This window comes from Periplaneta americana, chromosome 15, assembly GCF_040183065.1.
Source record: "Periplaneta americana isolate PAMFEO1 chromosome 15, P.americana_PAMFEO1_priV1, whole genome shotgun sequence".
In the NCBI taxonomy this organism is placed as follows: Eukaryota; Metazoa; Arthropoda; class Insecta; order Blattodea; family Blattidae; genus Periplaneta; species Periplaneta americana.
Window position 1 is genome coordinate 42,940,753 of NC_091131.1, and position 14,929 is coordinate 42,955,681.

Here is a 14,929-nt window from a genome sequence, read left to right on the forward strand (position 1 = left end):
TTTAATATTTTGAAAGGAAAATTAAAAAAAAAAAAATTCAGCTATTATTGTGCACGGTGTGACATCACCGATAACATTTTTAAATGGTAACATTTTTTTTTTTTTCATTTTTTATGAAAGGTTGGTATCTTATTTAGTTATTTATTTAGTTTCATTTATTTCATAAAAACGTTTGGTTGCTATGGGAACAGTTTCACTGTTGGCTTGTTTAACGTATTTTCTCCACAATTCACACAACTACTGCAACAAATCAAATTCTAATTATTTAATAAGGTGTTCAAAATGCGCCCCATTTACAATCTGGCAGTGGCTAAGGCAAAGCGTGAATTCTTCTTGAACATTTTCAATCACTGCTAGTGGTATATCTATAAATTCTTTCGTGATCCTCATTTTAACCCTTCCATATTAGCAGGCCTCGTAACAAAGACTCTACATTTCAAAAATCCCCATAAAAAGTAATCAAGTGTAGAGAGATCTGGCGATCTTGCAGGCCACTCTATAAATACTCTCCTTCCAATCCATCTATTTGGAAAAGCATCTTCGAGATATTCTCGAACGTGGACAGCATAATGAGGGAGAGCGCCATCTTTTTGATACCGGATGGAATCATTAGGAACGTCTGGGTCTTCATGATTTGGATACAAGACAGCAAGGGATGGCATTAGAACTTCAAGCAAGAACTCCAAATAGCGGTCTTCTGTAAGTGTCTCGTCAAAGAAATAAGGACCTAAAATTCTTGTTCCCACAATTCCTGCCCACACATTTACTTTTTGAAGATGCTGTGTGTGCGTTTCTACCATCCAGTGTGAATTCTTGGTTGACCAATACCGGCAATTTTATGTGTTTACTTCTCCGTTGAGACAGAATGAAGCTTCATCAGAAAATAACACATTTGATACAAAGTCCGGATTTCTATCACAGAGATCAGTCATTGTCTCACAGAACTGTAACCTTCTATCAAAGTCATCTTCCATCAATTCCTGCATTGGATGGAAGGGTGGTATTTATATCGATGCAATATTCTCCAGGCAGTTGTTTTCGAGATATCAAATGCTGTTCCTAATTCTTTGAGAGAAGCATGTGGTTTCTCTTGAATTGAAAGTAAAACATCATGCTGCACATCATCGTCTGCGGAAGGTCTTCTGGGTCCTTTTATATCCCTGACATATCCGTGTTCATTGATTTTTTTCCCTATCTTACTTACGGTTGCTTGTGAAATCGGTTGCCGATCTGGATGAGTTTCTTTAAAATTTATGCATACCTAATCCAGTATAGTTGATACATTTGAACTGAACTGAAAATGTCGATCATAGACAAAGTGGAGGCATGCATCATGCATGAGTATTCACCAATCTCAAATGCAGGAGGAGAAAAAGGGAAGAGCGAATTGAATGTTCGACATTGATTTTTCTTTCATACAATGCTCAAATTTAAACTGCATGTTTCTCGGACGGAAATCGTTTATGCTCAGGAATATTCAACATTATGATACCTTGACATATTAGTTACCTATTGGTAGTAAGTTTTCACTTTTGGTGGACCCTAGTCTTTTATCCCTGTACCCTTCATATTATATCATGTTTTTTCAGTAGGTTATTTTACGACGCTATATCAATATCTCAGGTTATTTAGCGTCTGAATGAAATGAAGGTGATAATGCCGGTGAAATGAGTCTAGAGTCCACCACCGATAGTTGAATGTGAATGTTAGCCATGATATCCCATGTCGAGCACAGGCCTCCTGTGATGGAGTTAGAACCCCCTCGACAGGGATGGCTCAAGTGTACTCGCTTGGTGAGCCAATCCAGGCGAGCTTGTCGTGTATACTATTTTTGTGTCATTGTTAATAACCCTGTTCAACTTTAACTGGTCTCAGCACTGTTCTTTGTTCATTTTCTTCTTGCACTATACACATTATACTGACACTGGCACTTCGACAAACATTGATTGCTATTTACACTATTTACCTGACACTTTCTCAACACTGACCTTACTATTTACAAAACTTATCTTACACTTTCACTAATACTGACTTTACTATTTACAATATCTTAACACTGATTACGTTATCTATTTACAATGAGCTTCCCTAGTTCTTTCCACAAAACTCTGTTCTTTGCTGTCCTTGACCATTGTTTCCCCGCCTCTTTGGTAAACATGTCAGACCATCTGAGCCGTGGTCTTCCCTGTCCTCTCTTTCCGACGTAGGGGTCCCACATCGTGACTGATGTAGTCTCGCCACATGTCCCCCCCAGGTCCACTTCGTTGCCGTGGCTCGTTCTGCTGCGTCAGTAGTGTTCGTCAGTCGTTGCAGTGTTTCGTTTGTCATTCTGTCTTGTAGCGTGGTGCCCAGTATTTTTCTTTGCATCTTCCTCTGGCACGTTTGTATACTTGAGCGTTGTCTCTCGGACAATGTCAAGTTTGGCAGCCGTATAGCAAAACTGGGATTACCCATGTCTCTAGTGCCTCGAACTTGAGATTGTGGTTTATTGTCTTGTCCGTCCATATGAACTTCAGGCTCCAGAACGCCTTCCATGCCGATGAAATTCTTCTATTGATCTCTTTGTGGTTTCTTTGTGAGAAGGTAACTAGTTGACCCAAATACATATATTCAGAGACATACTGCAATTCTGTGTCGCCTACTCTGATTGGGATCTCCTGTGCGTTTGTCATCACTTTTGTTTTCGTGTTGTTCATGGTCAGTCCAATGTAAGTACTTTTGATATTCAGTTCCTCAATCATGTTTAGCAGTTCTGCTGCTGAGTCAGAGAATAAGACGATGTCATCTGCTAACCTAAGATTAGACAGTCTTCTGCCGTTGATATTGACCCCACGTTTCTCCCACTCCCCAGCCTTTACTCATATTGGGTTAAGGGAAAACCCCGGAAAAACCTAACTTGTCCCGACCGGTTTCGGGGCTAGACGCGCTAACCGTTACTCCATAGGTGAATGAGACTTCATGAGCCATGGAAGAATCGTTATGAATGTTAAGAGTTAACGAAATTAATGTTAACTGTTACTTTTTTTTAATTGCAAAATAAGTGGACTGTTAAGTTACCAGTACACTAAAGAACAAAACAAATATTTTATGACTGCACCAGAAGATAAAATTCATAAGTTACAAAAACTATTAAAAACTCCTGATTTCACATATTTGATTCTCCTGCTTGTACAGGTAGGGTCATATGTCACGTTACTCCTGTAATATTTTAATATGGCGTCGTATTCAGTTATGTCATGGCAAAGACGGTGCACACACAGATCTTTTGGATAAATGAGGTATGTCCATGCATATGATTTGTTAGTTATTAGTTGCTAGTTGTGAAATAAACAGGGTGAGGTAACGTAACTTATAGCCCACGCTGTATTTTGAAAATAATATTTTATTGCAGGTAGACAGCAAAGGGCTATAATTATGCAGAGACAAGTTCATATATAAGTATATGAGTTACGACATCGTACAAAAATAATGGAGTGCAAGACAATGAATGACCTCATTGTCAAGTTTCTGGGCATTAGACTAACAACAAGAATGTGTGCATTTTACATAGTATAATTTTACAGTTGAATTAAAATAAAACTGATGAACGTTATTGAAAAAATAATATCTATTTCACTGTGTTAATATTGTAAATTTTGGTGAGGATGATGGAAACCACGTCGAAACTAGTCAATCAGGTAATTTACCAACAAAATTTGCAATATTAACACAGTGAAGTAGTTATTATTTGGTCAATAACGTTAATCAGTGATAAAATTCTGTTTCTTTTTAATTCAGATAAACTGTAAATGCAAATTAAACAATTTTTAAATATTTCTCAACATATCTCATGTTCATGCTTTTGACATCAGCCAATATCGACGGGCCAATTCAAAAGGGAAAAAACTCAACATTTAAAGTTTTACTGCATTTTAAAAACTACATCCTGATGTGAAAAATCAAATTAACACACACTCTAATTTGAAACGTACAGTATTGTATAAAACATCATTAATAGAATTTGGAGTAATTTCAATGACCCTTGGATTTTCCACAGCAATATGAAGCTTTAAAATGCAGGTTTGTCAAAACTTAAAAATTTTAGTTGTTTCCCTTTTGAGCTGGTCCATCGATATGTTGCACAATTTTTGTCAATACTTTGTAGTAATTTTGAGTTTAATTTTGTTTTACAGTTGAAATAGGTCTGTCTACCTATTTAATTTTCACAGTAATGAATGCTAAAAACCTGGATAATTTTAACACGCATTCTTTAATGAACAATACCTATAATGCTTCCTTACTACGAAAATGCAAGGGAGAATCAAAATGATGTACTCTTTAAGGGGAAGGACTTACAGGAATGACCAAATACGTGTCAAAATTAACTTTTTTTTTTTTAATTTCTAACCTAAAAATAGCGAAATTTCGAGGTTGTTAGGAAGAAAAAAATTGTTTTAATGCAATAAGGTTTGGGGGAAAAACCAGGCAGTTCCAGTTCAGTACTTTTCGAGATAATGAAGCAACACTTATCGCCAAACAATAAGCATGGACAGAAAGAGGCAGTCCAAAATGCATTATAACTGTGAATGTAATTCTTGGAACTACCTGGTTCTTCGACCAAACTACAGAGCGTATTTTGTTTTCCTCTGTCCATAAATAGCTCAAAAATGAAAAAAAAAATTAGAGCTGCATGGTTTTTCCCCGAAATCCTTCTTTTTAAAAATCCGCTGCGCTCCACTCCCCTTGAATAATCCGGAGTTCGTTTGTTTTAAATTTTTCAACATTTAATATGTAATATCTCACATAATAATAGAGATGAATTGAATAAAATTTTGAGGGCACATTCCCACATTACACATAAATGATTCTGTAAGAGGAAGTTGTCAAAGTGCAAATTAAAGCGTAAGTTAAAAACAGGCGTGCAATTTTCTTCCTGTTCATAAAAATGCAAAATAAAAATAAATATATAAAAATTAAAATTTCTAAAAATCATCAAACAAATTTCATTAGCAGTCTTACAGCTTTCATTTAAGACAAGATTTGTGATTCTATGATACTCTTGAGAGCAGATATATAATTTTCTTTATAATACTGCATTTTTTTTTTGCAATTTTTATATCTGTGACTGTACTAAGAAGGGCAAAAGGGAAAATGTTGTATTTAAAAGGCTTCATACATTGATCTGAAACTATGTCAGGCAAATAGAGGCTCTACTTAAAACAATATGAGAAAAGAGATTTCCGGTAGGTCCTTCCCCTTAAGAGTCGTTCAGAATAATTTCCTGTCTGACATTCTCTTCAGGTTTTAAAATTGCAAAATTTGTTGAGAACAAGTATAATTACATTAAAGGAATGTTTTCATCATTGGCGGAGATAGAACGATTTCCTTGGGGGATACGATAGACTGATATGCTAATTCACGAATATGCATTATCATGAGCATACGAATGTGCCTACACGCATAAAAAAGACAAATACATACATTACAAATATGAAATGAAAAATAAACATAACATTCATTATGCCCTTCGAAATCTATAACTTGCTTCACTAAATACAGCAAAATGCAAATTATATGGAACAAGTACTGTTTGTTTTTGTTAACAACATCCTAAGATACTTGTGCAAACTAAAGAACTGTGCCATCACGGATTCTGTAGGATGCTTCATATTTGTCCACTTTGCCATTTTTTATTATTATCACTTGTCTGGTCACTTACGTATTGAAGAATCCAGAAATGCATATAGAGTGTTAGTTGGGAGACGGGAGGGGAAAAGGACCTTTGGGGAGGCCGAGACGTAGATGGGAGGATAATATTAAAATGGGTTTGAGGGAGGTGGGATATGATGATAGAGACTGGATTAATCTTGCACAGGATAGGGACCGATGGCAGGCTTATGTGAGGGCGGCAATGATTAAAAGCCATTTGTTTGTTTTGTTTTGTTTTTTTTTGTCTGGTCACTAGTTGTAGGTTGAATGCCATCACCAGCAAAAAACTTGTATATTAATTTGCAAATAAAGAAAACTATTTTAACTCCTCAGAATTACGCTTTCTTCATATCATGTCCAAATTCAACGTCGCAAATTTCTAGCGCAATAATTAATAATAGATCTCTATTAGAAACAACAACAACCAAATTTCTTGGCTTAAAAATCGATAATGTGTTAAATTGGAAAAATCATATTAAATAAATTCCCCCCAAAACTAAATTCAGCTTGTTTTGCTATTAGATCTATGCAAAAGATAGTAAATATCAATACCTTAAAAACAATATACTTTGCATACTTCCACTCGGTAATGAGTTTTGGAATAATATTCTGGGGAAATTCCACAGATAGTAACAATATATTTCTATTATAAAAAAAGAGTAATTAGAATAATAGTAGGTGCCAAATCTGGGGAATCGTATAGGACTATTTTCAAAAAACTACAAATAATGCCCATGGCTTGTCAGTATATCTTTTCATTAATAACCTTCCTCGTATGTAATTGTGAAAACTTTGTAACTAATTCAACAGTTCATAGCATAAATACACGTCAAAAATGACTTTCATACTCCATCGGCTAGTCTATCGTGCTACCAAAAAGGAGTGCGTTATATGGCAGTAAAAATTTTAATAGCCTCCCTATCGATATAAAAAATGAAACTAATTAAAGAAGTACCTAATTTCTCACGCCTTCTATTCTGTAGGTGAATTCATGACATTCAATAACACTTCATGAAATTGATACTAAAACTTTGTGTTGTACTAATAGACTATATTGTAAATCTCGTCTGTATATATTTCATCTAGAATGTGACTATAAATTAAGACTTTATAATAGTATTAAGTTTTTTGACTTGTTCCATATTCTAGCTGTAAAGCAATGTATGAATACCATGGAATGTTAATAAATACAATACAATACAATACAATCTAATGCTGGTGGAAAGTAGCCAATATCACTTTGACTTGGGGAAGGCAGTGTCCCCCCCCCCCATATCCCTCAGTATGATTTGTATACATTAAATAAGAATGGCAGGAAGCAATAAGCAGATAACAACTGATTTACACCAAGTGAAATTTTAAGTTTTCTTAATAAATATATTTTCCTACATACAGTAATCCCTTCAAGTTTAATTTTACATCTAGGTCTATACGCAAAAGATATATTTATGTACAGCAACCATTTCCAACTGGCCAACCTTGGCGTCGGAGCGCGTTTCCCCTTTAGGAGCATAGCTGGTATAGAGTACGTGAGCGAGAGTAATTGAATTGAATTGAATTGAAAGAGAAGAATTGGAAGGACAAATTTAAAAGGTACGCAAAACGCGTCCTTGCAAAGGGTTCGGGGCTGTAAGAAACTAAATATGTGAGCTCCAAGCCTGTTGGCCACTAGTCTCACTCCGAGTTACGCTGCTCCACTGAAGGAGTTCTAGAAAATTTTGAAGGGGAAAAACCGAAAATGGACGTAACCTCTTAGGTACCACATACGAGAGGGGATGGAAATGTGATCAGAGTGATCACGGGACGGGACGAGGAAGAAATGGCTGGTGTAAATCTGCACATTGAAATGAACTGTGTCATTTCGCAATGTAGGAGGAGTCGAGAAGACTCTGTCGTCTGTTGTTCGATGACAAGGCAGGTGAAGACCGCTAGAAGAGACGCCGTGAATTTTCTGAATCTCCAAATTGAAAGGTTCCATGTCCTTTCGCATTGCGACTAAATGAATGACATCGCAAATTAAATAGGCAATTTATAGGTTCTGAACTAGGGCATTACGTCGTTTGTTAGAAAAGGGAGAATATGGGGAAGGGCATATAGGTCCGTGGCCCATTTCTTTTAGGGCTCATCCCGACATTTGTCTTATTAGGCAGGATGAGTTGTCTCATATAAGAGACTAGCCAAATGTTGTGTCTCCGCTATTTAAACTCTGCATCCCTTCCACTGCCACTCTCCTTATTTTGCTCTTTCGCCTATGTTTCCCCTCTCTAAGAGCACGAGAGCAGAGACGTGTGACGTCACAGAGCAGTTGGGAATGACTGATATACAGCTATATTCCTACGAGATAATTGGAAAATATATTTCTCAGTTTAATTTAAAACAGGCCTATTGCCTCAAGACCATGAGATAGCTATAACCAACAATAACTGGTTCCAGTATGACTATTGTTTCTATTTCTCTGAATACAGTACTAATTTTTGCTACAGGTATATATTATGTCAGATAGACTTAGCAACTACGCACCCCACTTACGCGAAGACTGCGCGCTTGCACATTGGTTCAGAAGGATAAAAAGTGTGACGGTAAGACCTGCACTTCCAGAAATATTGTAGCACTTGACTAAGTTGCAAGGTATGGTAAAGACTCTTGATAGCTGAAGAAGTCATTTCCGACACTAACTAAAACCAATTCTGCACTGTGTATTTATTTATTGACCGATCTTAGTAGGTTTAATCTTATAGTAGCTGCTTCTATGCTATTTACTGAAAAAGAGAGCAAGGCTTAAGTACATCTCTGATTTTTCGTGATTACATCGATTTACGACATCAGTGTAATACTTGTGTAATAAGACTGTTAGTGCAAGAACTATCGGAAATTTGCAACTTTTACAGATTCAACTGTGAGTGTACGCTGTTATGTCATTAAAGTGAGTGTGTGTGTTTTAGTCCAGATCACATAAAACAGATCGATCACTCTTATGGGCTTTGAAGGCAACAACTTTTATCAATTTCACTATGCTGCCATCTAGTGACAGTAGAAGAAGTCATGTTATAACTCCCATTTGAATTGCATGGAGCAACCATACTCTCGGCTCCACAAGTAAAGAACCCTGGCCTCATACCACTCCTACACAGATGACAGTGATTGACAGGTCAGTTAGGGAAGTAGACTTGCTAAAACTTTCAGCTGTTGCCACGTTTCCTCTTTGCTGGACTCTTTAAATGTATTTTCTTTTGCAACTGGTTGGATTCTTTCAAAAACGGAAAATTCACAACACAGCATTCTCGGCGGTCTCCTGGCGGTATCTTTGTCCACAGTTTCACTAATTGGGGGAGCGTGTCAGTCAGATTTATGGCTTCCTGAACCCAACCCTGCAACGAAGGTTCTTTACTTGTGAAACCAAGAGTACTTCCATCTAGCGGGCGTTACTAATCGGAAATGGTGATCCTGGTGGCTGTTCTCTTCCACATGTTAATGATTTTAACATGGGGATGGCCAATGTGTTGCAAATGTGATCTGGGGTTTTAGGCATTTTCTTGTAAGATTAAAATCACTCTTGTCCTTGTTACTTAAAGTAATACAAAGAGATTATTTTTGATAGTGTGAGAAAACTATTACAAAGTTCAAAATCATTTCAGCAACACTATCAGCATAATCATCAAATACAAGAAATAGACAGTTATAACATCAACGTAATTTTCTAGAATTCCAATTAGTAAGTTCCATAATGTGAGAGGTATCATTAGTATCATAATGTGAGAAAACTAGAAATCAAAGATAAATTTCACGAGTACTTTACTTTTTAAGTATATGCCGATAATTTTGTTTTTTTGGGGGGGGGGGAGATAGAGGTACAATTCTCAGCTGTTTTAACTTAATCTTCTATTTATGATTATTTGTATGGTACATTTAATAGTGTTAACTTTGTCATTTATAATCTAAAGTACGCCTACTTACCAGGCATTTGAGAGTTTGTGACGATTTTTTTGCCTTAAGTTACACACTTTAAAAGTAATCGCCATTATGATATCCAGTCATCATCATGAACAACGCCAAATCAAATGTGTAGGTTTTTTAATTTTGTATCCTTCTGTCGCCACGATTTCTCATATATTGTAGCCTAAGGGATAGAATAATGCTGAGTTTGCAGCGAAGGATCTACTCTCGGTCAGAACACTATGAATGAATACAGCCTAAATTAGTCTTATAATTTAAAATGTCTCATTATCTGCGAAACCTGGAGTCCAGAAAACAGTCTTGTGAGAAATTTATTTATGAATTAATTTTTAATTTTTACTTCAATTTCTTCAATTTTACTCATCCTTTTATTTGATTTTTTATATATTTTTTGTATAACTTCTGTTTCACCCATAACGTTGATATCGATTTGTAATTAAACATACGCTGTTTCCAATACTTTCAATTATTGCAACTATAGCTCAATTTTGATTACTGTGTTAACGGTACTGAAAAGTATTCAGAAGCATATAATATATATTCTTATATCTTACATTAGCAACGTATAATTTCAGAACAGAGGGAAAGACTGGATTTAGGAACGTGTACGTTCTCCGTTAAGGCTATGGATCTGTGAAATTTCTAACTTCCATATTTTTACACCAATTAATCTGAAACTTTTACCACATATTTCTTACAAAGTGGACATGCAATACACAAATCTTCACTTTATTTCCTTCTAATTCATTTTTATACTGAATTATAATTGTCCCAATTTTCAAAGTTTACATAATTTTTCTTTAAATTCATATTTAATTTATTCCTGATTGGAAGTAAATCCCGAAAAGACACAGTATATGATTATGTCTCGTGACGAGAATATTGTACGAAATGGAAATATAAAAATTGGAAATTTATCTTTTGAAGACGTGAAGAAGTTCAAATATCTTGGAGCAACAGTAACAAATATAACAGTCTGATGTCAAAAAATCTGAAAGTTAGAATTTATAAAACAGTTATATTACCGGTTGTTCTTTATGGTTGTGAAACTTGGACTCTCACTTTGAGAGAGTAACAGAGATTAAGGGTGTTTGAGAATAAGGTGCTTAGGAAAATATTTGGGGCTAAGAGGGATGAAGTTACAGGAGAATGGAGAAAGTTACACAACACAGAACTGCACGTATTGTTTTGTTCACCTGACATAATTAGGAACATTAAATCCAGACGTTTGAGATGGGCAGGTCATATAGCACGTATGGGCGAATCCAGAAATGCATATAGAGTGTTAGTTGGGAGGTCGGAGTCAAAAAGACCTTTGGGGAGGCCGAGACGTAGATGGAAAGATAATATTAAAATGAATTTGAGGGAGATGGAATATGATGATAGAGAATGGATTGATCTTGCTCAGGATAGGGACCTATGGCGGGCTTGTGTGAGGACGGCAATGAACCTCCGGGTTCCTTAAGAGCCAGTAAGTAAGTAAATAAGATGTATATAAAATATGACACATGTTTTTCATGTTTTTCCAGTTACTTTTTTAGAAAAAAAATTACCCTTTTAGTTGTTAATTTTTCATTTTTTTTTTAAACTTATCACATCTTCAACACATAGTGATTTGAATACTTTCAATAGCAGAAGAAAACACTTGTTTCAATTTACTTCACATACTTTTGTGTTCATCTGTGCAAAATTTCACTGAAATTGGAGAAGAACTGCATTCATTAGAGCATTTTGAATGTCACAAAATGTTGAAAATTGAGAAAACGAGTTCCCGGTATCAAAGTATAGGATGTATATGATCTATATATACTATCGATATCCTTTCTTACTATACAGGTCTACCACAAACATTTTTTCCTACAGCACGAAATATGAACTGAATGAAAAATAAAATTAGTTAGAATGAAGAACAAAATCTGTCAGAAGGAAAGCTGAGTGTCAGTTTAAAGAGCTAAATCTCCACTCACGCATTGGTCCCTTTAAAGTCGCACTGAGGGACTTTAAATTGGCATAGGACCCAAATAAGCACAGATTTATATGAGCATACGGTTTACATTAGTTCATTATGATTCTCTACATACATTTACAAACAAAAAAATGCAATCTTACTTTCAGGATCTGAAAGCTAACATTTTACACTATCAAGGGAAAAATTATTTGGGAAAATTCAAGAAAAAATCTCGAGTTGGCAGCATTGATAATGGGTAACAGTTACATGTGTACACACGCAAAAAAAGAGATATCAAGAAAAAAACTGTTTACAAAATACCCCAGACTTGTTACAAATGGCGAAGGTTGTGAAACCACAGAACATAATGTCAAAAAGATATCATGGACAAGAAAACGTCCGACTATGAAAATCGGGACATTTGGCGTCCCAATTTAGATTTTAAAAATATGGTACAAAGGTTGAAAAAAAAAATAAAACTGTCCTGGCTAAATCGGGATGTCTTGTCACTTTAATTTAAGAATTTTAAATGGGCCTTCATCAATGTCGGGGAGAGGAAGAGATACTCACTTCACTTCACCTAAGGTAACATCGACATCACGCAACGCACTAGCAATTTCTACTAAGGCTGACCGCTTCTTTACGGTGAAATTCTACAACTAAATTTACTTCTTCTTTTACAATTAATAATGGGAGTATAAGGGTACAGTACATCAGTTATTCATAGATTTCAAAAAGGCATATGACTCGGTTAAGAGGGAAGTATTATATGATATTCTTATTGAATTTGGTATTCCCAAGAAACTAGTTCGATTAATTAAAATGTGTCTCAGTGAAACATACAGCAGAGTCCGTATAGGTCAGTTTCTATCTGATGCTTTTCCAATTCACTGCGGGCTAAAGCAGGGAGATGCAGTATCACCTTTACTTTTTAACTTCGCTTTAGAATATGCCATTAGGAAAGTTCAGGATAACAGGCAGGGTTTGAAATTGAACGGGTTACATCAGCTTCTTGTCTATGCAGATGACGTGAATATGTTAGGAGAAAGTCCACAAACGATTAGGGAAAACACGGGAATTTTACTGGAAGCAAGTAAAGCATCGGTTTGGAAGTAAATCCCGAAAAGACAAAGTATATGATTATGTCTCGTGACCAGAATATTGTACGAAATAGAAATATAAAAATTGGAGATTTATCCTTCGAAGGGGTGGAAAAATTCAAATATCTTGGAGCAACAGTAACAAATATAAATGACACTCGGGAGGAAATTAAACGCAGAATAAATATGGGAAATGCGTGTTATTATTCGGTTGAGAAGCTTTTATCATCTAGTCCGCTGTCAAAAAATCTGAAAGTTAGAATTTATAAAATAGTTATATTACCGGTTGTTCTGTATGGTTGTGAAACTTGGACTCTCACTCTGAGAGAGGAACATAGGTTAAGGGTGTTTGAGAAAAAGGTGCTTAGGAAAATATTTGGGGCTAAGCGGGATGAAGTTACAGGAGAATGGAGAAAGTTACAGAACGCAGAACTGCACGCATTGTATTCTTCACCTACATAATTAGGAACATTAAATCCAGACGTTTGAGATGGGCAGGGCATGTAGCACGTATGGGCGAATCCAGAAATGCATATAGTGTGTTAGTTGGGAGACCGGAGGAAAAAAGACCTTTGGGGAGGCCGAAACGTAGATGGGAGGATAATGTTAAAATGGATTTGAGGGAGGTGGGATATGATGATAGAGAGTGGATTAATCTTGCACAGGATAGGGACCGATGGCAGGCTTATGTGAGGGCGGCAATGAACCTTCGGGTTCCTTAAAAGCCATTTGTAAGTAAGTAAGTAAGTAAGTTTACAATTAATATCCAAGGTAGACAATTTCATTTTGACATCACCCAAGCGGTAAAGCAACTCATACAATTTAATAGTAATAAACAGCATTAATCTTGTAATCTGCGTTGGCAACTCGCATATTTAAAATCATGCTACAGTATGTTTAAGAAAATGTGCAAGTTCATTATATACTGGCTTACATTCTACACTAAGGGCGGAATTCATAGTCGTCACTTACAAATGAATGAACCCTTAAGTGGTTACTTATACTCATTTCTAATTCATAGTTTTCCCTCATTCACGTAATGAGTGATTACTTAAGTGAGCTGATCTGTGCCCTTAAGTGACCACTCACTTTCAAAATGGATACTGAGAATGATTTTGAGGATTTTGTGGAGTATGTTGAACGAAATAAGGAAAATATACGTGTCCCAAAAAGGTATATAAGAGACATGGAGAATCCTCTGGAAATGCATAGTGAACTGGAATTTAAGAAGCGAGACGACAGTTGTTGATATTTTAGTGCCTTTAATAGAAAATTGCCTGTTTTCTACGATGTCTTTATGCCTTAAAACAAGTTCTGGAAGTCGTTTTTCTTCAGAAAAATTCTCTCCTTTAGGCATACTTATTTTCAGCCAAATTGATCGATTTATTTATTTATTTTATTTTATTTATTTTATTTATTTAATTTAATTAATTTAATTATTTATTTATTTATTTATTTATTTATTTATTTATTTATTTATTTATGTCTATAACAGGGCAAAGCCTCAGTTACAATAGACAGTTCAGATATTTGTTTAAAAATACATAGAATTATATATAACATGAAAAAGGAGATAAACAGATACAAATGCAAGATACAAGTGTAATTACAAATTAGAAATTAAAAATGAAAAAAAAAAACAAATAGATACTACTTAAATAAAAGACACATATATAGATATAAATGAAAAATACCAAATAAATTAAAAAGAGTTAAGTATAGATATCATAGCCAAAAATGTAAAATGTATCTGTAATTGGAAAATTACAGAGTAAATATAACACTATGTTAATAAATTCAATATACAGTATTATATAGTAGGCCTAATAGGCTTAATTTATTTATTTAAGAAATTCACCACTATAGAACATGAGTTCCAATTAGTAGGATACCTGATTATAACTATGACTAACATGCAACTAGAATTTAACATATAATGAAACCATTGCTATATATAACTTATTCAGTACAATAATATTGATAACTCGTTGTTATAGCAACTCCACATGTAGAGCTGCTTTCGTTTAGTTCAATGAGAGTCAGCTTTTGTTATGACGTCATGTCCGGCAGCTGTAAGTGAGCAGTCATTACGTGAAAATAAGTGTTGTCTATGAATTCGGAACTGACTTAAGGGTTCCCTTATTATAAGCAAACACTTAGGGGAGAGTCGGGTAGTATCGGACATCGGGTAGTATCGGACAGTGCGTTTCTTTCATCTACCACTATATGGTAGTACCTG

The 14,929-nt window shown here is 35.3% G+C and overlaps 1 protein-coding gene across 1 annotated transcript in view; it reads left to right on the forward strand.

Moving 5' to 3' along the window:
- The first annotated feature begins 1,712 nt into the window (after positions 1-1,712).
- The window catches only part of LOC138715708 (phytanoyl-CoA dioxygenase, peroxisomal-like), a 40,418-nt gene continuing 27,201 nt past the window's right edge, over positions 1,713-14,929 (forward strand). Inside the window, exon 1 of the mRNA XM_069848764.1 lies at positions 1,713-1,793. Coding sequence (XP_069704865.1) covers positions 1,713-1,793 — 81 coding nt within the window. The remainder of the gene's footprint in view (positions 1,794-14,929) is intronic.